The following is a 23,897-nucleotide window of genomic DNA, read 5'->3' on the forward strand; positions in this document are numbered from 1 at the left end:
TAATGTTATGTGAAAATCTACCAAAAAAATCTTAAATTCAGAAAAAACATGCTCCTGTCTGGAAAACAGAAAGGTAGAGGTAAGTGTTGGCCTTCTTATCAAGATGTGAGAAGCTACGAGCTGATTATCAAGAAGAGAGCAACTTGCTTCTCTGGTTGTGTGTGTTCAATGATATCTGAGACTTTCTTTAGCTCAGGTTATGCTTTGCAATGAACCTTAAAAATCATATGGATCATTACTTCACATGAGGTGAAGTGTGATCGAAGGAAATGGACATTTTTAATCCAACATTCAGAAATGTGTGCTTCGTGCTAGGGCCACACAAATGTACACATCAAAGGCAGGAGATAATTATGCTGTCATGGAAATATCATGGTCTTGGCAGCCACAGACATGAGTTTGAACCCACTGTTGTGTGTGAGTTGAGTTGCCACTGGGTGATTTACTTAGTTTTTGATCTGTAGTCTGAATCCATAAAGTGAGGATAATGCATGCCATTCAGAACTTTGGTGAAATGGGATAATATGCCTGGCACATGGCTGGTCCCTAAAAATGAAGCACACTTTCCCCTTTCAACCATTCTCCCACCAAGCACAATGAATCAAACCAAACCATAATCCAGTAGGAGGGTGAATAAAGAAGGGGATGAACCAAATTGGGGTATAATATATGTATATAGGGCATTATTACAATGAAACTCCCTGTATAACTATCATATTCTAATAAAAATGTTTTTAAAAACCGGAGTTTACCATCCAAATAGTAATGTTCAAAATATCTTCGAATTTCAGTATCGCTTCAGAAAGATTATTTTTCTTCTCATTCCTTCTTTTCAGCAATGTCTTAGGACTAAATGTTTTTGGTAAATCTTACTCATTCTTTATGGTTATAGATGCCCGGCCCTGAGATGATGGGGCAGGAAGGAAACCTGCCTGGGAAATGACTGGCAGTGCTTCTGATTTGCTTTCTTTCCCCTTCCCTCCTTATTCTGGAAAAAGAGTTGACATGGGGATGTGTGATGGCTTTCATGCTGGGCTGAAACCTCACAGTGTACCGACCATTTTTCAAACTTAATTGACTGCAGCAGGGTGCACAGAGACAATAACAGATGATCTTCAGAGGGGCAGCTTGAAGAATTTAGCTTATTGTCCTTTTTTTGATTATCAGAGAAAGTTTTAGAAGAAGCCTCAATTGGGAAAAAAATATTTCAGACTTGCAGATTTCTTAGAAGCATGATAAATTTGCAAAGAGCTAAGAACACATGACTTAGGCTAGACCCATTACTTCATATTAAGCACACAATTCAAAATTTTAAGTTTATCTGAAAACTGAAAGAGACTAGAGGAAATTTAGTGAAGGATTAATAATTTCACTTCAGCAAAATTTATATACTAGTCATCATATTACTTAACAACAAAGCAAATCAAATGCCTTTTAATCTCCACAGATCAATAAGAACTAAAATTAGCCTAGATCTTAATTTCAGAAAATATATCTACTTTGCTTGTATTGATACCTGATTAACAAAACTGATAAACTGGAGATACATGGAATTGTCATGCATTTTCTCTCTAATAATGGCTGAAATATATTTCATATTTGAAGCTATACATGAAAAGGGCCATGGTTTATTTTAGAATCTTGGAGACAGCATAGTAAATAAAGAACTAAAGAACTTCTAACTTACCTCTGAAGCAAGCTAGGGAAAGCAGGTGAACATCTGACCCCTCAGTCAATCTCTAAAAGCAGTTTATCTGTGTTTATATATGTGAAACATCAAATTTTACTAGTTAAATAATTCTCTTATGCCTCATAAAACTATAAAAAATACAGAGAATAATTTCAAACTACAGTAAGAGCCCATCCTAACTGTATTTTTCTCTGTAAATGAAAATGCAAAGATGTGTATAGTTGGGTGAAACAAAATCATGTGAATTTTTAATCAATAATAGACCTCACCAAACTTACAAAGCCTCAAGGAACCATCTGAAGGTTGCCCACTGCTGAAAACACCAGGTAATTCCAAACTCTTTTGAGGAAAATGAACATTTTTAGTGAGCAACTGGTACACTACCATGTTTTCTAGTGAGTACCTCAAACACTTTTCATTAATTAAAAAACCAGTTTCTTCATATTCATTTTAATATTGTTCTCAGATGATCTGGGGAAAAGGATATTAATAAATGAATATTTAGTGAGCTGAAAACAACTAACAAATTGTGGATTATAGTCATGAAAATCTCAGAGACAGAAAACACCTGATGGGGCTCTCCTTAGAGCTCCTTCTCAGTTAAAGGAAATTGCCTTACCTGTTTTCGTCAGAGGGTGGCTGACCAGTTGCCGAATCACACTATTTTCTGATGATCTCAAGAGAAGCACAATGTCAGTTGGAAGAGTGTCTCTATTTTTAGCCAGGAACCCACTTGCACTATAGAGGACCTGTTGATAAAGGATGCTTCTGTAATGATCACAATCAGTGTCATCATTGTTGTTATACCCACCAATCGAAATTTATTGAGAGCTTAGTCTTTACTGAGCAACAGGATTGCAAAGGTAATTCCTTACAATTTGATTTGAAAAGTGAACCTACTTCAGGTTTACAGAGTACCTTAGAGAAAAACTTGTGTCTCACTGATTTTATTTGTGTTAAAATTACCAAAGAGATCTGACTCCTCCCATTGCATTAGGAGTTTGATGGTTTTTTTTCCATTTGGTGAGAGGGGCAGCATAAAACAAGTATTGCTATTTCTGTGTTAACTGATCTATGATATTCAATTGGCCTTGATAGATTTTTATCTTAGTAGCAGTAGAATCTAAGCACTGGGTATTTTGTGCTTCTGGAACTTACAAATAATTTTAAGACTGTTTAAAGATGAATGTTATTAAAGATTTCTAAAGGATTATCTCATATGGTTGTTGTTATGGGTTGATACTGTTGCTCTAAAATTCCCATAAAACTTTTTTGCATGAATAGAGAGAAAAGGAGAGATAAAAGACCATGTGAAGACCCAATGATATGGCAGCTTCTGAAAGTCAAGAAGAGAAGCCCTATGAGACTTGTAGGGGCACCTTGATTTTGAACTTCTAGCTTCTAGAACTGTAAGAAAATAAGTACCTGCTGTTCAAGCTATCTTGCCTGTGGTATTCTTGTAATGAACTAAATAAACAACTGGATAAAATGGTCAGAGGCAATTCTTAATCGATAATTAAAGGGGGCTTTATTCAGCAAATCATATGCTAAAAATCACAAGAGAGGTTATAATTGAGATGATTTAAAGTATATATATATACACATATATGTATATATGCATGTATATGTATATACATATATATTTTTTGTGGTACTCAGGGCCTACACCTTTGTGATTTTGTTCTTTGAGATAGAGTCTTGTAAACTATTTGCCCAGGCTGGCTTTGAACTGTTATCCTCCTGAGTAGCTAGGATTACAGGCATGAGTCACTGGAGCCTGACAAAGTGTGTATTTTTAATGACAAAAGTCAGTGGAGCATCACCAGCAGTGTGGAGGTTACAAGTACACTTGGGATTCTAAGTGTTTTGTTTATTTCTCATGTACTTCTCACTTTATACATGTTATACCTATCCTTATTGTTTGATGAGAGGCCAAAGAGAAACTCAATCATAATTCTTAAGAGTTCTTACCCTTCCTGCATAATGGTGAATTCCAAAACTAAGTTCCATCCTTTTGGGTCTCCAGAAGTATTGTGATTTCAGGTTACCTTCAAATTTCTCTGTAGAAAAACAATTTTTTTTACTTCAATACTAAGCATGTAAGAGACACTCAAAGAACATTGAATGTCAGTCATTTCTTTCACCATAATGCGCAGTGAACAAAGAGAAAATTATATATAGCTAATTTATGCAAATTTCAAATATGATTATAAGTAACAAGTGAAAACTCATAATCACAAAGTGTTTTATTAGTGTATATGACTTGAACAAGGGAGTTTCACTGTGATATTTCCCTACATGCATATAATACACTTTAATACATTCATTGCCTTTATAACTCTTCATTGTCCTCTTTTTAATGGGTTTCATTATGATAATTTCATATATATGCACTTGTATGTGTATTATTCTATGATATTCAACCCTGGGCAATCATAACCATTTGGCATTGCATCATTATTTACAGGAGTTCTCAAATCTTAGCATGTATCAGAGTCAGCTTGAGGCTCTGGTGAGACACAGGTTTCTGGGTCCCACTCTCAGAGTTTCTGACTCAGTAGTACTGGGGACAAAGCCAAGCACTTTTTTTTTTTTTTTTTTTTGCAGTACTTGAGTTTGAATTAAGGGCCTTGTATTTGCTAGGCAGGCACTCTCTCACTGGAGCCACACCCCCAGCCCTTTTCACTTTAGTTGTTTTTCAGATCGGGTATCATGTTTTGCCCAGGTCCAGCATTAAATTGTGAGATTCCTACCTCCACCTCTGATGTAGCTGTAATTGTAGGCAGGCATCACCACACCAAGCCTAAGAATTCACAGTCTTAACAAATTCTCAGTTTCTGCTTCTGCTCCTGTTTTGAGGACCACACTCTGAGAATAACTGGTCCAGAAGAAGGGAACTAATTGAGACTGCTCAAGTCAAAGAGGTTTCGAAGACAGAGTATGACATCAAATCATGATCCTAAAACTTTAGTTTAGGTTATTATTTATTTTGTAAGTACCACAAGAAGAGGATCACAAAGGCAGTTAATTTCTATAACAATTTTTAACACATTCAGAGACTTCTCATTCCATGTGCTAAAAGGAACATTTTGATACCAAGTGCTTGCTATGAAATGATTTTCCCCACAACCTTGGCATTATTTTCTTTTCCTTCTAGGGTTGTCTAATTAGAGGACTTAATAAACGAATCAGTGGGTCAGGAGGGAACAACACTGAAGACTTAATGGTAAGAAACAGGCTCTGCTTGTCCCAAAAGTAAATGAGATAAAAATATGAATTTACATTTTCTGCAAGTACTTGTTATAAGTAATAGTTACATCCCATCATCAAGGAAGATGATGTTCCACATTGAAAAATGACTTTTCCAGTTACTTAAAAACTCTAAAGTTTTTTTCTTTTTAATTTAAGTGGAGCCATTCCATTTTAACTATTTGGGATGATAATCTTCTTATCCTGAGCATTTATTAGTGTACTGTAACTTTGAGGTTATTACGGTATGTGAGGCTCTTTGCCTCTATTAAATAAATGGTCAGAACATCACAGATGAATTTGTTTTCTGCCTGCTAGCTATCTCTTCAAATTCTAGAGCTGCCTTTCTGCTTTGCTTACCAAGTTCTAATTTGGGGTTGGACAATTTCTAAGGTCATATTCAACCTAAGATTCCATAGTTGGGGTTCTACCATAAAGTAAGCAGAAATCTAATACCTAATTTTATTTAATTCATCACTAAATATTTCATTCTATTATAGACATTCACTGGTCCAAGTACTAGATCCAAAGTCTCTTCTGTAAAGTCAGATATGCAGGCTTTGTGGCACCTGTTTTCTCACAGATAATTTAAAACAATTAAAAAAATCATTCACAAGTACGTGTTATATTCATAAAACTATGCAGTCATACTGGGTTTAAAACTCACCTATAAGAGTCTGGTCAGTGGCCTTGGGAAATCTACTTTCTTCATCAAGTAGGGACAGTAAACCCATTGGCTTCTGCAGAAACATATCTAAAAGCGGCCGGTTATCTTCATATTCAATAACTCTAGCATCAACATCTTCATTTAGGTATTCATTCTATAACAAGTCAGGATACAGATGGAGAAATTCTCTTAAAACTGTGTGAATAACATATAGTTTGGCAGTAATTACCTAAATTTCTACTTTACACATGTTATGATAAATTGATGTCTATGACATTGCGCTTAAACTGAGGGTATCATTTTATTGTTCTCTCCACAGAACTGCTATTCATTAAAATTAGCACTGATTATACTCAGGATAGTAATAAAAGGATGTCTAGTCTCCACCCTAGAATTACAGACATTTCCAGTTTTCAGGATGTAGACTATGTTATTAATGAAAAGTATTAAGACTGTGTTCCAGAATTGATGGAATGTGAATTAGGCATATCTTAGAGCTGTATCTTCCCCATTGGATCTCTCAAGAACATTTATATACCTTTGAAGTTATGATTTCAGACATTTAGATTGTTAGGAAGGTAGATAACAGTGGGTCATGGAAACAACCAATGGGTTTAGAAACGAGGACAGATGGGTCCACATTTGGGCTCTGCTACTTAATTACCCAGCTTAGCCATTGGAATTGCCTACTCTGTAAGTTTCCCTCTTCCTGTTTGTTAAATAATCCCCATTCACAAAGTGAAAATATGTGGTACATTAATGATCATTTGCTTTTAAATATATTGGATGTATGAAATAAAAACTATGAACCAAAGACAAAGACTGTAGGACCACGGTGGCAGGATAACATCTGTACTAATGATCTATTGTGCTTCTGCTTTATTTCTATGGCTTTGTATTACACTGCACCTTTGTCCCCATGCTGAAGTATATAATAGAGAGGACCTGAGCGGCCTCTGAACTGAAACTTACCCGTGCTGCTTGGTGTAGGGGAGTCACTGATTTTCAGGTGATAAAGCAAACTCTGCCTTCCACCCCATCCCAGTAAGTATATGGAATAACTGCTAGCTCAGTGAGCATGACTTGCAGCACAACAACATTTAAATCTCAGGCTATTTTCATGATAATTTAAATATATTATGTAATTCATGAAATATATTCAATGAACATTTTCTAATAAGATATATTATGCACGGTGAAATGTTTTTAAAAAGCTCTCCACTTCAGGAGATTTAAAGTATAATTTAGTTAATAGTGCAAGGTAACATAAGATAGATACTAGGTATACCATGCTATAAGAGTTTAGAGAAAGAAAACCTATTTCTTGCAAGTATGGAATTTACCCAATTGCAGTTCGTCATTTAATAAGTTAAGACTTTTAATTATAAAAGACTTATAAAGTCAAAATCTTGTTTTGAGGGTGCCACATGGAAAAATAACTGAATTTTTATTCTAACTTTTTATTTTTTTATCTTTTGTGACACTGGGGGTTGAGACCAGGACCTTGTGCATGCTAAGTTTACCCTCTGCCACTTTAACTATACCCTCAACCCAATGTATATTTTTAAAATAAACAAAATCTAATGCATACAGAGGAAGCAGACCCATGGCCTGAAAGGTGGAGAACCTGAAAGACATTCAGTTTGTCCACTACAAGAAAATGAAAACAACATCTTGAATTTTCACAGCCTTTTCATTTGAAGGTAACCTTGGAATAAAGAAGTGAAATCTAGCATTATTTTACTGTTAGACACATTATACTGACAGCATATAATAGCTTAAATCACAACTGCAAAGTTCAAACGAACTTATGTATTCTTTGTAGAGAAAGTACACGAGGTTAAGGTCTAAACTGATGTATTTGTCACTTTTATTTGTGGGTGTGTGTCAAAATCCACTGGATGCTCCTGTGGCAAATCAGCAGAGCAGAGATGGTAACTTGGAAAACAAAGGGCTCCCCTTAAAGATGCTTGTTAGTCTTATGGACTCCAGGCAAACAACAAAGAAAATAAAATGCTGTACCTACACTCAGGGCACTTTGAGTAAAATAACATGAGTAAGGCAACATATTACATCTTTATGTAATGATATGATGTGCAGTTATGATGGCAAAATGCTTAATGACTTTCTATCTTATGGAATAAGCAAAGCTCATATCTCATCAGAAAGTCCTCGGCTCTGCCCTGCACGTTAAAAATACAGGCGAGGTATGAGCTGTGTGAAAGCTGAAATGTTTAGCGTATATTATTGCTATTCTGTTCAGATTGCCTGAGTTCCTTTTTAAAAAGGGTGAATAATCTTTTAAAATACATAGCAAGGAGGCATTGGAATCAAAGACTTGGAGGTTAGGAAACTCCATTCTTGAGTCAAGATGCAAGAAAGCCCTCAGTAGATGCACCTCCATAGCCATGGCTCCACCAAGCTTAAATATTTAAGGTTACAGTGTACTCCTAGCCAGTGAGGTGGTGCATGCCTGTAATCCAAGCTACTGGAGAGCTGGACATTGGGAGGATCAAGGTTCAAGGCCAGCCTGGGCAAAAAGTTAAGCAAGACCCCATTTCAACAAACAAGTTGAGAATGGTAGAATATGCCTGTCATACCAGCTGTGCAGGAAGCATATGGAGAACTGAGATCTGAGGCTAGCCTGGGCAAAACAAGCAAACAAACAAACAAGCAAACAAAAAACCCCCAAAGGACCCCATGGATACCCTAACTGAAAAATAACTAAAGCAAAAAAGGACCAGGGTATGACTCAAAAAGTAGAGTGCCTGCCTACAAAGTATGAGTTCAAACTCCAGTGCTGTCAAAAAAGAAAAAAATCTAAAATATGGAAAAATCATTAAGACCTTAAAATTCAAATATATCATATAGAAAATATATTAACATTTAGTGGAATCTTTACAGTCTTTGTTATGTATATTTTTAATAACACAGAAATCACACCATTCACTCAATTTTAATTTTACTTTATTTCCTTGGACAAAAGAAAAATAATAATATGGTGTCTGCATGTACCCATGTAATTAACATATTTTCACAAATGTTCTTTGAACAGCTTCACGATACTGAACTCTATGCTTTTAGATTGGCAATATAATGTGGAAACATTTGAGATTACCTCCTTATCTATTTTAAATAGTGCTCTGAGGCACATGTTTTGTACCCAGCTTTTCTGGATTTTGTATTATATCCCAGCAGATTAGCTGGCCAACCAGTGTGAACATTTTCAGATTCCTAATTGAGTTCACTGAAGCTTGCATCAGTTGGTGCTTTAATCAGTGCAGCATAAACACTGACTTGCTGTATCCTCACCAGCAATGAACATCTTCTTAAAATTTATCTGATATTTTGATAGGTGAAATGGTAGTCTTGTTATATTTGCATTTCTTTGATTACATCTTTATCTAAAAGGATGGTTTGGGAGGCAATAAAGTGGATATATGCTTACTATATATTATATATTTACTGCTTGCTAGCTATTTTTAGATCTCTGATTCTTTTCAATGTTGCTGGGTTATTTTTAATCTGTGAAATACAGATAATCTAATTAGGATTCTCCTAGTTCTAACATTTCAGAAATCCAAGCTACCTAGATATGACATGAGACTTAATGAATAAATTTGAATTTTACTATCGTGACAGAATATTTGCAAGACAAAAGAAGCCAGATGCACACTTCTTATGTTCCCTGAAGTCTGTGTCTTAGTAAAAGAATTTCCACTCACCAACTGATTCAGTGAGCAATGGACATATTTATGAACACATTACTTGTGGTGGAAAGAAACCCTTAAGAAGAAGTGACTCAGTCTGCCCACTGACAAACCATCTCACTTTAAGAGAAAGATTTTATGGGCTGAAAATTGAGAATTTATGTAATAGTGCTACCAGTTCTCAAGATGAACTGAGTCTGTCTATTCCAGTGAGAAAAGAACTTTTATCATTCTCTATTTTAAAGTAGTTTCAATCTTACCAAAATTTCAAGAACTCCTATGCAGCCTTGACTCAAATTCCCCCACATTTACTACATTTACTTTCTCTCTTTCTCTGTTTCTTCATATACATAATTGTTGATAATGACACTTTAATGAAATACCTAAGCATTTAAAGATGAAAATGGAGAAAAATGTGATATATATGTGTTATAAAATTATAAACTTTTTTTTGTGGTGCTGGGGATTGAACCTAGGGCCTCATGAAAAATCTTAACTTGATGTAAAGTAAAATTTAAAACCTACTTCTTCTATAAAGCTGGTACTGATGATCCTGTTAGGTTTCCTGTTGAAGTTCATGACAAATAACAGGGAATGTTGTCCATCAGTATCTTGAGATGACGCTGGTCACTAACTATTTGAATTTGACAAATAAGAGAATAGTTGGGGTAATTCCTAATAAAAGATCCATGCTTTATTTTCATACATATTACTGAACTTTGGAGGAAAGTGTTGTTGAATGGAACGCCGCAGATCAGTTTTCTTATTCAGAAAAAGATGTATACTACACATGTTGAGATGAAAATCCTAGTCAAATCACTTTTGTATGTGATACCTGTTCTTGAAAACTCTTTTAAGTTCACAAAGGATTTTACAAATTTATACTCTGTTGACAGGTATCAGCTTAGGATAAGGAGACATTTATTTAGGGTAAGTAAACATTAGCATAAGGAGAAGTTTAGTTTCCTATATACTAGAACCTCTTTTACTGTCCACCATTTCCTCCTTACTGCTGCATTTAAATCTTTACCAGATTTTTAAATTTTAGTTTGTCAATAATATGCTATAATTTCACTGTGGAAAACTTTAGTTACTGGGTGATAGGGATATCACTCAATTATAGAGGTAGAGCACTTGCCTAGGATGCACAAGGCTCTGTGTTCTATTCCCAGCACCATCCCCACAAAAAACAAATAAAAAATATGGTAATTATATGACTCTATACTCTTAACTGTGTATTTCATTAAAATTACTTTTAATCAAAATTTAAAAAAATTAAAATACGACTGTTAAAATAAGTACCACAAATCCTCACATCATATTAGGGTGTTGACCCAGTTTCATCGATGATGGGAGCTGAGTGAGGGATGAGGGATGCAGGACCTGAGAGGTCACATGAGAGGCAGAACAATGCATCCCAGCAACAGGTGCTTCTGGGGCCTCTTGATATATCTGGTTATCTCAGTATATGAGAAGTTGAGGGACTATTTGAATGTGATCTCAATCACCCAAAACTTGAGCAAACATTTAAAAAGGGAGATTTTTCATATCAAAACCTTCTAAATGCATGTGGCTGTCCTTATGTTCAGAGAAAATGGGTTTTATTATTTGGAGAGGTAAAACAAGACAAATATTACCACCATCACACACATATGGCTTAAGAGGGAAGAAATTAGGATATAAAATTTTAAAAATCACACTTTTAAGCAAAATAATTTGAAGACATTTACAAGGGGTTTGTTTTTAATTTCCTACAGTTTTTTTTAAAATCAGGTGACTTTTTATTTTATACTATTAAAAAACTGAAAATGTAGATATATTGAAGGATTTTTTATTCTTTATAGTTGCCACAACTTATGTGTTGAAGCCCACATTAGAAATCTTAAAAGCTTTAAACTTCAGGACGTGAACAGCTGGAGATAAAGTCATACGCTTCGCTTTCTGCAAGAGCGGCCAGAGCCAGAATTGCAGTTACTGCTTCCATTATAGTTACTGCTGTAAATAGTTTCCTTCTTAGAGAAGGACTTCTGACTTCCATCTCTAAACCCATGGGTGTATATATATAGTGATGTATGTGAAAGCACATTTCTGTTCAGAAACAAATATTAACAACTTGCTTCAAAAACAAACTTTTAGTTCAGTTAGTAGCTAGTCAGAAGCACTACTTAATGGAGGCAGAAATCTTATTCAAAGTATAAAAAGGCATATAAGGAAGCAGAGCGAGTCTTTACGATCTACAACAATGCTTGGTAGCACCATACACCTTTTCTGAGTGCCCAATGGCCCTAAAGAACAATGGAAAATTTTTCTGATTCAAATTTGTGCCTGGGATGAAGAATCTGTGGTGGTATGAGCTCCCCTTGATCTGAAACATAAATGATTAGAAAGCAGGGTCATTTCTCTTGTATCTTCTATACTGCAATGGTAATTCAACAGGGCAAGATTAAAACACACGTCAAGACCCACCACCACAGCCCCAGCGCTAGACAACCTTTGACAAGGGCTGAACATTTCTAATATGGTATATGTGATTGCACAGAACTTCCAACTTTCTATCACACTTTAATTACTGTTGAGTTCTTTCATGTGAAAAAAAACTAGAAAGCAAAGAAATAAGAACAAATCAAAGGCAACCTAGACCTTGGCTGCCTATTTATCGAGAGCCCTTGCATATAAACATGCCTCCCTCCTCAGTAATGGGGTAACTTTTTTTTTGTGGCAGTACTAGGGTTTGAACTTATTTCCTTGTGCTTGCTGGGCAGGCACTATGGCACATGACCCAAGTCTCCAGCCCTTTTTGCTCTGGTTATTTTGGAGATAGGGTCTCACTTTTTGCCAGGCCAGCCAGCTATTGGTTGAAGTGGTACCCAATTTGCAATGGGGTAAATTTACTGCTCTTGTGAGCTGCTAACTAAAAGTCTTTTGGGAAAAAAAAAATGGAAGTCAACGATGTGTGTCACAATGACACTGTACAAATGTAATAAGGAAGGCTGAAATATGAATACTACATTTCTGAAATTAACAAAATTGAAAGAAAATTATATAATTTTCAGCTGAAGCTCATTTAGAAGAGTTTGATTCAGTCTTAATTTTTAAAAAGATTGTAACTATTCTCAGCTGATCAACTTTCATTTGCAGGGGAAGGGATCTAGATTATCACCTAATTCACACAATATGGTTTTCACATACAAACCGATTTAAGTATTACTAAAATCAGTGATGTTCTAGAGCTGGGAAAATACAGAAGTTTCAAATTCTGTGACATCTAATGTGCCAATGAATTAAAAAAAATGATGCTACTAAAGATTGGTTCTTCTAACATTCTAAATATCTAGATAATAAGAAAAAGAAAGAATATAAGTTCTCATGTTCTAGATTGGTTGTTAAAAGATTCTGAGACATTTAATTTATGTCCACAGAAAAGTAGGTTATGAAGATTAGGGAGTCATAGCTTGTAGTAATAGGAAATTCCAGATTTAAGAAAATATTTTGGAAGCAATACAAAGGGTTAGTTAGTTAGAGACCACCTTTTAAAGAAATATAACACTATCTACTTGGCAAGCTACAGATATATGAGGTCACCATCATATATACCCCTATTAAAAATGTTTTTGTGTATCTATCAATAACTTTTATAACATAAGGCAATGGGAAAATTATGTTCAAAAGCCCTTTGTAACACCTTTGCTGGAGTTTCTCACTGTACATACATTACAACAAAATTAAAACTGGAGTAAATAAGCAAACACTTTATTTATAGTCCAATGTTATGGAACTGTCAATAAAGAATGTTCAAATGTTTCACCTGTGAAGGTGCTATGCAAGGACTGTGTCTTATTGATATTTGGTTAGGTGGTCATTTGTATGTCCCATGGAGTTGAGGACACCACTTCCTATGACAGGCAATAATGGCTCTATTAAACTAAAGAGTTCTCAGGCCAAACTCATGATTATTTGACCAAAACCAAACCAAACCAAACCAAAACAACAACAACAAAAAAACCAAGAGCATGACTTTAGCTAAGAATGTCTTAATAGCTATTTACCATTTACAGAAATTAGTGTGTGTGTGTTCTTTATCTGTGATAACTAATGCATACAGGTATAGTAACATTCTTTGCTACATTTTTTGCCTGTACCAGAAGTGACCAAGTAAAAGGCAAAAAAATGTGCACCCACATGTTAAAATCAAGAGAATCTTTGACTAATCCTCTGTCTACCTGATGACACACTCACTAACCTGACCATACTCAGACACCAATGTCTGGTCCATTAGATTATAAAGCAGGATTCCTAGCTAGTTAACCTAGAAAAGTACCTGAAAGGATTGGAAATGGCCTGTTTTCTCAAAATGCTTTCTATAATCCTAGACTCTAGTTGCTTTTTAATTTTGTTGGGGAAAATGTTGTTTTCTTTTAGTTTGAAAGTCTCTCAAGGATAGTTAAAAGGCCTAAAACAATTTTTGTAACAAGCTTAAAGGTAAAATAAGAGCATAAAGAACATGGATGAAATTCAAGTCTATCAATCAAAGCAATTTTAAACTCTAGCATTCTATAAAAAGTAAATAGCGATAATTATTGAAATGTTTGCACATTGGTTTAAAGCTATTTTCAGTAAAAGCCAGGTTTTAATTCCAGCCCACAAAGAGAAAAACAACAGAGGTCTACCAGTGCAAGTCATTAACCAGATGGGGGGAGTCATGAGGATGCTAATAGGTCCATATCAAAAAATCCAAACCCAAGGCAATTAGTTCTTTCAGTCTTTGGTTTAAGCCAATTCTGTGAGTACTGTGAAGCATTAAAGCAAGACTGCATTAATTAATATTTATTGAGCACTTGCTGTATGTTGGCTTCTGAAAGTACAAAAACAATTAGGGCATGATCTTGGTGACCTTGGACTTAAAGGGATTTACAACTTCGTGACAAAGGCAAGAATGCACTAATGGTTGATAAGGTTGGGGCCATTCTCCTGGAGTGGAGGTAGGCAGAGCCAGTTGCTACATATTCAATGCACTCAGGAGGGGAGAAACCCGTGCAATTCAAGGAGTGTTGAACACGTATTCAAGGGGCTTGGTGCTTGACTATGAGAGTGAAGGGAGAGAGGATAACGGGAAAAAGATAAGCAGAGTGGAGGTTTCCTGTTTTTTTTCTCTGTCTGCTTTTAAGATTTCAAAGGGATTTCATCACACACCAAGGCTATGGGAGAGGACCAATGAGGCGGGCAGAGAAGACAAGAAAGGGGTGCCAGCAGAGAGAGGGAGTAAGTATTTGATAGAACCAGGTGCTGGTATAGTTGAGAGAGGGCTGAAAATACTGATTAGGTCTTTACTGACACTAAATATTTTTCTTTGTGATCATTGTTTTCAAAATGCAATTTTAAAGTAAATTCTCAATTGGCCTAAAGATTTTAAGTAAAATAGGCATCAGTTTTAATCAGTAAATACAAAGCAAAATAACATGCCGTGAAGGAGGCAAGTGACATACTGAATGGTATGAAATATGACTTACTTTTAGACTTAATAAAAATAATCTTAGTATGACGGTTTTGCCAAATGCAATTCAAATAAATCTCTTCTCTTTCTCTAAGGATGAATATTTCTGAAGCTGAATCATAAATTACACATTGTACTCTGACAATTACCATTTCATGGCATTTGCATCAAATCCATTATCTTGTATTCTGTTGCCTAGCTACTAGAAATCTGAAGTTTAATGGATTTTAGATGGATATTGAAATTTCAAACAGAATTTCAGTGCCGCAATCTAAGAAAAACTGATAGACACATCTCTTTATTTAAATTTTCAAAGGAAATTTCTTTGTTTAGTGGCTCAAACTCGCTAAGTTTTGGAGAAAAGTATACTGATTTTCAGTGAAGGTTTTTTAGCTTAAGATATCGAGTCATACTAAACTCAGGTTCTCTGTTTGCTTTTGTTTCTGTTTTTACTTTGGACACGTAAAAGAGTAAATCTTTTTTATTTGACTTTTTAAATGTACGATTTTAAATCTATGGCTTAGGTACTGCTTTGTGAATTCAATTATGCATTTGACACTCACATTTATGCATCTTTACAGTAAATTTATCGACTTACCTGTTCCCACGCAAACACGTGTTGATTAAAGTAATACTGAATTTGCTCATTTGCAATGTTAATGCACAGCTGCTCAAAGGAATTTTTTTTGAAATTTTCAAAGCCAAATATATCAAGAATGCCAATGCTTAGCTTGTCATCATTTCCGCTGGAAGAATTAGTATGATTGTGAGTTATTATTTATTTTCTTACAAAACAAGGTAAAGCAGAATATCTGAGTCCCCCATTTGTGACTGAGCTAAGAAACTTCTACCAGGACGCACAATTAAAGTGAATTTTTCTAACTGAAAAAGTCTTTCTCCATAGAAAACAAAGATAATGGAAGCAATATTAGTTTTAATAATAAAATGATAATTTCCTTGCCCTATTGGAACCGTTCCTATGCTCTTAGATACTTAAACAGAAGTTAAAAAAAAAAACCAACCCTTTTTCCTCTATGGTTTGTAAGCACAAAGTCACAGTCCTGAGTTAGAAATCATAAGTGCAACCTGCCTGGCCCTCAGAACACAGCAAACATACATTTAATCAAAACTACCCAAAAAAACAAAGAGTCTGTTAAGGGATATATTTAGTTTTTCACTTTAGGAGGATAATTTTTTAAAATTTTACTAAAATGATCTTAATTATTTTGAAGAATTGTTATTTATTTTTGGATTACTTGCTTCTGATTTTTAAAATCCAGAACAAACGATAATCTGGAGAAAGATATAAATATACAGGAAATTATTTTTCAATTAAATATTTTAAAATACAATTAAAAACTATTTTACACTTAAATATTTCAAAGGCATTTTTCTTCCTGATATTCCATGTGACTACTTCTGTTCACTAAAGCTTAGATACTTGGCCAAAAAAGCTTGCTCCTCCCCCAAGAAATATATAATTGGAAGTTATTTTCATGAGCATTTAAAAAGGAAACTACAAAAGCGTCTCTTTGTGTTCACGATTTAGATCATGTAGGTCACACTCAGTGTTGTTGAGGAAGTGATTTGAAAATGACAAATAAATACCGAAGGGCACGCCTGCATTTGGAGGAAGTGACTGAACTCAGAACTCGGAGAGAAGAACACTTTAAAGATGGGATGGGTGGACAAAGGTGACTGATGGAAATATTTCCGGAAGTTCTTACTTTGAATAGTAAGTATAATTCCATGTGGTTAAATCAAAATCATTCTTTTACAATGCTTTTGCACCATAGGATTTCACTGAGATAAACGTTTAACTCCTTACGTAATGATGTGGCAGAGCCAGGAATTATCTTATAGATTGTCTAGTTCAGGCATTCTTGAAACGTGGTCTGTTACTGGCCTTCAATGGATCTGGAATCACGACCATGTGCAATGTTTTGGTGAGCATATATAGATGGATCCAGTTTTTATTTTGGAGTGGAGGACATGTTCAGTTTTTAAGAGAGTCTAAAAAGCTTCCAAGACACCCAACAATAATGAAGAACATTGACCTGCCATTTATTTAACAGTTGATGAGGAAGAGACCTAGAAAACTGGGGTCATTTGCCCAGTGTCACATAATCAGTTAATGGCAAAGTCTGGCACGGAACACAGGCTTTCCGAAATCTCACTGTAAATCTTGACAGAACTGAACTAAACTATTGCAACTAGTCTTCTTTTAGATATCTAAATTTTAAAATCTAAAACTTGGGTAGTTTTCAATAGTATATGGAAAGGCAAGTTACCACTTAGCAGATAGGCTTTAGTGGGATTTTCAGCACATTACCCTGCTGAAGACCACTTAACTAAAAATGCAGATGACAGCTATCAAAATGAGGTCAAATCTCTAAATATCTTGTTTACATTATGTGGAATATACATGTGTTGAAAAGTGTCTGAAAGTTTCCACGTTCAAATGAATGCTTGACATCATAGAGGCAGCCACACTAGAACATACAAACCATTTGACCATTTAATCATAATAGATAAAGTGGACTGTGACTTGTGGACTTAGCCATGATAGGATAGAGTAGGGAGTTACAGGGACAATTTTGAAGGACAGAGAGTTAAGAACATGGGGAAAATAATGAATAATCTGTCAGTGTGACAGGATATTATTGGGATGTATTTTAGTGGAAAAATAATGAAGAATTGCATACTTTAAATTGTAAGATACGGTCTTTCATGCTTAGTAAGCAGGTGTGAGTGAAGTCATTGTAACATAAGCCTCCATCTTGCTTTTCCACATGTGAAATTTCTAAAATTCTTATAAAATTTATGGCAGGACAAGGCTTTAGATATAAATGTGAGGGCTTATATGTATGCAAAATCTAACCAATAGCAGCTGTAGTTTTCTTGATTCCTCAAGTGAGGTTCTAGGAAGACTACAGATTTATGGTCAGATATCACGAGTGCATCCATCCTGGCTCTACCATTTGCTATTATCTACTACTCTTCAGTGCATTTCTGAAACAAAGTTCAGTGGAGCTCATCACAAGTTCCGTCATGGGGTTATATAGAGAGTTAAAAAACGAAAAGACAATTTTCCTTTATCTTCAAGATTTAACCTAAATTCCTAAAATAAAAATAAATAACTGCTGAATTGACATTTTTTTACAAGTACAAAATTATATATACTTCATGGCAAGCCTTCTAATAAGAACATATTAATCAATAGTAATGTTACATTTAAAAATACTTTTTTATTGTGATTATTCGTGTTTCCACAGTTTTTATGCTTAGCAACTGAGAAATTTTTATGGTTCTACAGCATAATGAGGTGGTACTATTAGGAAATGAAGCATATTTATTGAAATGCAACTTTGATAATTAAATTATACCAAGTAGAGGCATCTTTAAAAGGAGTATTAGAAATAAAAATATATATATAATAGATAAACCACCTGACAGTTGGGGAAAATTTTGTATAAAAGTTCTTACCTTGGCAACGTGTCATGCTTCAACAAACTGTTAATGCAATTGACGATCCAACTGAAGAGACGCCCGTATAAAGTTTTAGCCATGGCATCTCTGACATCAGTAGCCTTTTCTACAGTGTTGGGTCGAATGATCATTTCTCCTCTAGTGACCACACAGTGGGAGGTGAGAGCTTCTTGTAGCTCCTCTGCCTGGATGCAAAGCAAAGAAGCAGCTGCAAAATAAATAAATGTATCCTTAGAAGGAATTACGGCAACAGGATCACTTCCAAGAAATGAAAATGTCTTAAATCACCTTCTTCAGGTGACATAAGTATGTGAGGATTTTACAATGCAAAAGTCAGTCACTATTCAACACTAGTCCTGTCCTTTCTTGATCATTTCCTTTCCTTATCTCCACTGGCTAACCTGTGGCTGCTGCGTAAACCAGGATAACCTCAACTAAACTGACTGGCAGAGTGGAACAGCTGCACAAGTGAGTGGTTATTTATTCGATATAAAATATAATTTCACCAAAGTATGCTAAATAATTTAAAAACATGATGAGTAGATTTTGTGTAATTTTGATATTATGTAATTATTTTCAAAATGTAGAAGTTAATTGGAAAGTTACTTAGACTCTGGAGGTACACTCAAACAAATGGGCCTGAGCTACCTCCTGCAATACACAACTGACAAAGCACGGCATTCGTGTACCTCGTGTTCAAACTGGGGTTTGAACTTAAGGCCTTGTACTTGCTAGACAGATTTGCTACCACTTAGGTCACACTTCTAACCCTTTTGCTTTAGTTACAGGGACTCATGTTTTTGCTCAGGCCCACCTGACCTGAGATTTTTCTGTTTATGCCTCCTGCATAGCTGGGGTGACAAGCCTGTCACCATGCCTGTCTTGTTTGTTGAGTTGGTGTCTTCCTAACTTTTTGTCCAGGGTAGCCTCAAACCACATTCCTCCCAATTTCTACCTTTCTGGTAGCAGGAATTATAGCTAGAGCCACTGCACAGGCTTCATATTTCCTTTTAATTTCATATTTTGCCTTCTAAATTTCATTCAAACTTGATGCTTGAACATTTACTTAATGATTTAATTTAATAATAAAATTAAGTAGCATGGAGGATTTAAATCTAAACTTAGTGAACAAAATTCATTTTTGAATATAATAAACATCTTTAACAAAAAACTACTACATTACAGGTTAAATTTTCAAATCAGTTGTTTTTGCTTAAAAATTTTTTTTGAACATTTTAAATTTACTGTTAGCCATTTTGACAAGATGTTTTCTGATTATCTGGCTAAGATTGTTGAACTCTTATCTTAAACAATGTATTTTTTCACATCATTAAAATTATATAGGCTCACCACTTAAATTTTACCTTCCTTTCTTTACTTCCAGACATCTTTATTGCCATGATTCTGGAAAGACATTTTATCTTAATATCTTAAAAATTTCTCATTTTGTTGAATATTATTTGTAAATGCAATTTCAAGTTGATGCATATCCTGAAATGTATCATAATACATCAATAATTTTTAAATTGTCAGATGATTATGTTGTCTTCATATGTTCATAATCATAAACAATACTGGGATAAATATTTGGGGCATAAAAAGTTGCCTAAATCCAGCAATTGCTTCAAACTATATAAACATATCTTCTTAACTGGTCTTTAAAAACCAAACCAATTACTCTCCTATAAGCCAAATGGAAGGCCAAGAATTGCAATATAATTTCATGGATACCAGAATTATATTTTTTAAAACTAGTCAATTTGATAGGAAAAAATGTCCTCCTTTATTTCTTTAAATTATTCCAAGCAAAGCTGAACAGTTTCTTTTTTCACATTTGTATTTGTGATTTGTGGTTCTTGTTTTTATTTATTTACTTGTATACTAGAGATTGAACCTAGAGTCTCATGCTAGGCAAACACTCGACCACCGAATGTGGTTCTTACTTTGTATACTGCCTTCTGGGATAGACAGGCTCATTGTTGTGTGTGTGTGTGTGTGTGTACGTGTGTATGTGTGTTGGTTATTTTCAAATAGGGTCTTGTGAACTACTTGCCCAGGCTGGCTTTGAACATGATCTTTCTGATCTCTGCTTTTTGAGTAGTTAGGATTATAGGTGTGAGCTACTGAAACCCAGCTGGCTCATCCTTTCCTAATAAATTTATAAGATCTCTTTGTAGCTTAAAAATAATGTTTTTATACATATACATACATACATTATAAATAGTTTCTCTTTGCATTGAAATTTTATTGCTTTATTTGCTATGAAAGAATTTCAATTTTGTGGAAAATGACTAAAAACTTAATTAACGCACATGAACGAGTATATAAAATTCACCCAGTAATGAAACATATAGGTTTATTACTTTTTAAATGATATGATTCTAAACATTGCAAGATAACGACTTTAATTCTTTTCATATCAGTTAACTAACTTTTATCTATTTTTTCTGTGTTTTCACATTAAGATGCAAACAGCTCCTAACATAGTCATAAAAGCTTAGTCTTCAAAAATGTTTTCTACAGTAAATCAGTTCTCATGCATGAGGATGTGTTTTGAATAGTGGACTTTAGTGTGAATTTCATTCACACTAAGTGAATCTGAGCACTGTTTTAAGGATTCCTTATGAATACAATTGCTTGAGATCATCCTCATATGACACACTTGAGACTTGAAAGAGTCCATTTTTGCATGGAAGATAATAAAACTCACAGTTCTCCAGAGCTGCATGATTGCATATGTAGCTCTTATCAATCTGGTGTTCGGTTGCCACAGAAGAAAACTCGATGTTCCCAACATTCAAGATTGCAGCGAGTATGCTGTACACACTTCCAAGTTGCTGAAACACACCAAAGGGACATTAGCAGCACTATGCTCTTGACTACAGCAAGGCAGTGACTATGGCTGGAGTTTCCAACATAAGAAGGTTGTCCTGCAGAATGATGTCAGATTAAGAGATCCAAATAGGCAAAGATTCAGGTAGGTTCAGCCTCATTCATTATTGTAACTATAGAGGTGAGCACAGAGTCTGTTACCAAAGAAATGCTTAAAATAGTTTATGAATGCAAATAAAAGTATAAATGAAGAACTCTCTTCAGAGGAAATAGAACTATCTCTTTGATTAGGTCACAGATAAACCTATCTGTAGGAAACTTCAGAGTGTAGTGTGGTTGTTACCATATGTATATTTGTTCCACTGCTACCTTGACAGAGAGGCTATGTGTGCTGATGGAGAGGTAAGGAAGAACAATCAAAACATCACAACACCCAAATCATAAGATACATATGGTTCAAGCATAGGCATGAGAACTTTGTACTGTAGTTTAGAGTTTATAATAGTTGTTACTTCTTTAACATAAATTCCTAATTAAGGCACACTTAAAATATATTCAGAAACACATATATGATTCTCTTCAAATGCATTGGAAGCATTTTGTCAAGGAGTTTATGGCAATTCTCAATGTTATTCCAACTATGTTTATGATGTGATAAGGTACAGGAAGGAGACAAAATCCTTTATGGTTTCTTCAAGTTGTTGTGTTTATTCTAGTACAGGTCCTACACTTAAGAAAAATAATTATTTCATACACTCCAATGCTCTATATCAAGATAAAAGCTTCATGTGAAAAAAAAGTCTTCAGGGATAGATAGTCATAACTAACATATATTTAGTGAATATATAAATATTTCAGTAAATCAATATATTTGTTAAATGAAGTGTGTGTGTGTGTGTGTGTGTGTGTATTATATTGATTCACGTATCCAATAAGCCTATATTTATGCCAGGCACTGGTCTAGTCATAGGGGATTCAGTAGTAGGCAGACTAAAATTACTCATGTTGTGGAATCAGACAATAAGAAAATAAGCAAATTGAGAAACATGGCTATTCAGAAACATGTAAGAAAGACAAGAAAATGAAACAAGAGGTACAATGAAGAGTAACTTGGAAGGGCACGGAGGGCTTTCTCAGTTTAGGAGGTAACAGTGAAGCTGAGGCATGAGTGACAAAGGGAAGGAGTCAGTCAGAAACAGAGCTGGAATCAGACTGTTCCAAGACAGAGAATGGCAGCAGCAAAGAACTTCCTTGAGGAAAAAAGGAAGATTGATACAGACCTGGAGGAGGAAGAAGGGAATGGATGGCATAAGGAGTAGAACAAGTGAGCTCAAGCAAAGGCTTTGGATTTGATTCTTTTTTTTTCTTTTTCTTTTATTATTCATATGTGCATACAAGGCTTGGTTCATTTCTCCCCCCTGCCCCCACCCCACCCTTACCACCCACTCCGCCCCCTCCCTCTCCCCCCCCAATACCCAACAGAAACTATGTTGCCCCTAATTCTAATTTTGTTGTAGAGAAAGTATAAGCCATAATAGGAAGGAACAAGGGTTTTTACTGGTTGAGATAAGGATAGCTATACAGGGCATTGACTCACATTGATTTCCTGTGCGTGGGTGTTACCTTCTAGGTTAATTCTTTTTGAGCTAACCTTTTCTCTAGAACCTGTTCCCCTTTTCCTATTGGCCTCAGTTGCTTTTAAGGTATCTGCTTTAGTTTCTCTGCGTTAAGGGCAACAAATGCTAGCTAGTTTTTTAGGTGTCTTACCTATCCTCACCCCTTCCTTGTGTGCTCTCGCTTTTATCATGTGCTCATAGTCCAATCCCCTTGTTCTGTTTGCCCTTGATCTAATGTCCACATATGAGGGAGAACATACAATTTTTGGTCTTTTGGGCCAGGCTAACCTCACTCAGAATGATGTTCTCCAATTCCATCCATTTACCAGCAAATGATAACATTTTGTTCTTCTTCATGGCTGCATAAAATTCCATTATGTAGAGATACCACATTTTCTTAATCCATTCGTCAGTGCTGGGGCATCTTGGCTGTTTCCATAACTTGGCTATTGTGAATAGTGCCGCAATAAACATGGGTGTGCAGGTGCCTCTGGAGTAACCTGTGTCACAGTCTTTTAGGTATATCCCCAAAAGTGGTATTGCTGGATCAAATGGTAGATCGATGTCTAGATTTTTAAGTAGCCTCCAAATATTTTTCCAGAGTGGTTGTACTGGTTTACATTCCCACCAACAGTGTAAGAGGGTTCCTTTTTCCCCGCATCCTCGCCAACACCTGTTGTTGGTGGTGTTGCTGATGATGGCTATTCTAACAGGGGTAAGGTGGAATCTTAGCGTGGTTTTAATTTGCGTTTCCTTTATTGCTAGAGATGGTGAGCATTTTTTCATGTGTTTTCTGGCCATTTGAATTTCTTCTTTTGAGAAAGTTCTGTTTAGTTCACTTGCCCATTTCTTTATTGGTTCATTAGTTTTGGGAGAATTTAGTTTTTTAAGTTCCCTGTATATTCTGGTTATCAGTCCTTTGATGTATAGTTGGCAAATATTTTCTCCCACTCTGTGGGTGTTCTCTTCAGTTTAGAGACCATTTCTTTTGATGAACAGAAGCTTTTTAGTTTTATGAGGTCCCATTTATCTATGCTATCTCTTAGTTGCTGTGCTGCTGGGGTTTCATTGAGAAAGTTCTTACCTATACCTACTAACTCCAGAGTATTTCCTACTCTTTCTTGTATCAACTTAAGAGTTTGGGGTCTGATAC

At 35.2% G+C, this 23,897-nt stretch overlaps 1 protein-coding gene across 1 annotated transcript in view; it reads right to left on the minus strand.

Annotated features, from left to right (window-relative positions):
- Myo3a (myosin IIIA) overlaps positions 1-23,897 on the minus strand; it is a 205,286-nt gene that overhangs the window by 49,750 nt on the left and 131,639 nt on the right. The window contains exons 16-21 of the mRNA XM_074056480.1: positions 21,007-21,133; positions 18,294-18,504; positions 15,406-15,553; positions 5,607-5,760; positions 3,662-3,750; positions 2,310-2,439 (exon numbers count right to left, since the gene is read on the minus strand). Of these exons, the coding sequence (XP_073912581.1) occupies positions 2,310-2,439; positions 3,662-3,750; positions 5,607-5,760; positions 15,406-15,553; positions 18,294-18,504; positions 21,007-21,133 (859 nt within the window). The remainder of the gene's footprint in view (positions 1-2,309; positions 2,440-3,661; positions 3,751-5,606; positions 5,761-15,405; positions 15,554-18,293; positions 18,505-21,006; positions 21,134-23,897) is intronic.

Source organism: Castor canadensis, chromosome 15, assembly GCF_047511655.1.
Source record: "Castor canadensis chromosome 15, mCasCan1.hap1v2, whole genome shotgun sequence".
Taxonomy (NCBI): domain Eukaryota; kingdom Metazoa; phylum Chordata; class Mammalia; order Rodentia; family Castoridae; genus Castor; species Castor canadensis.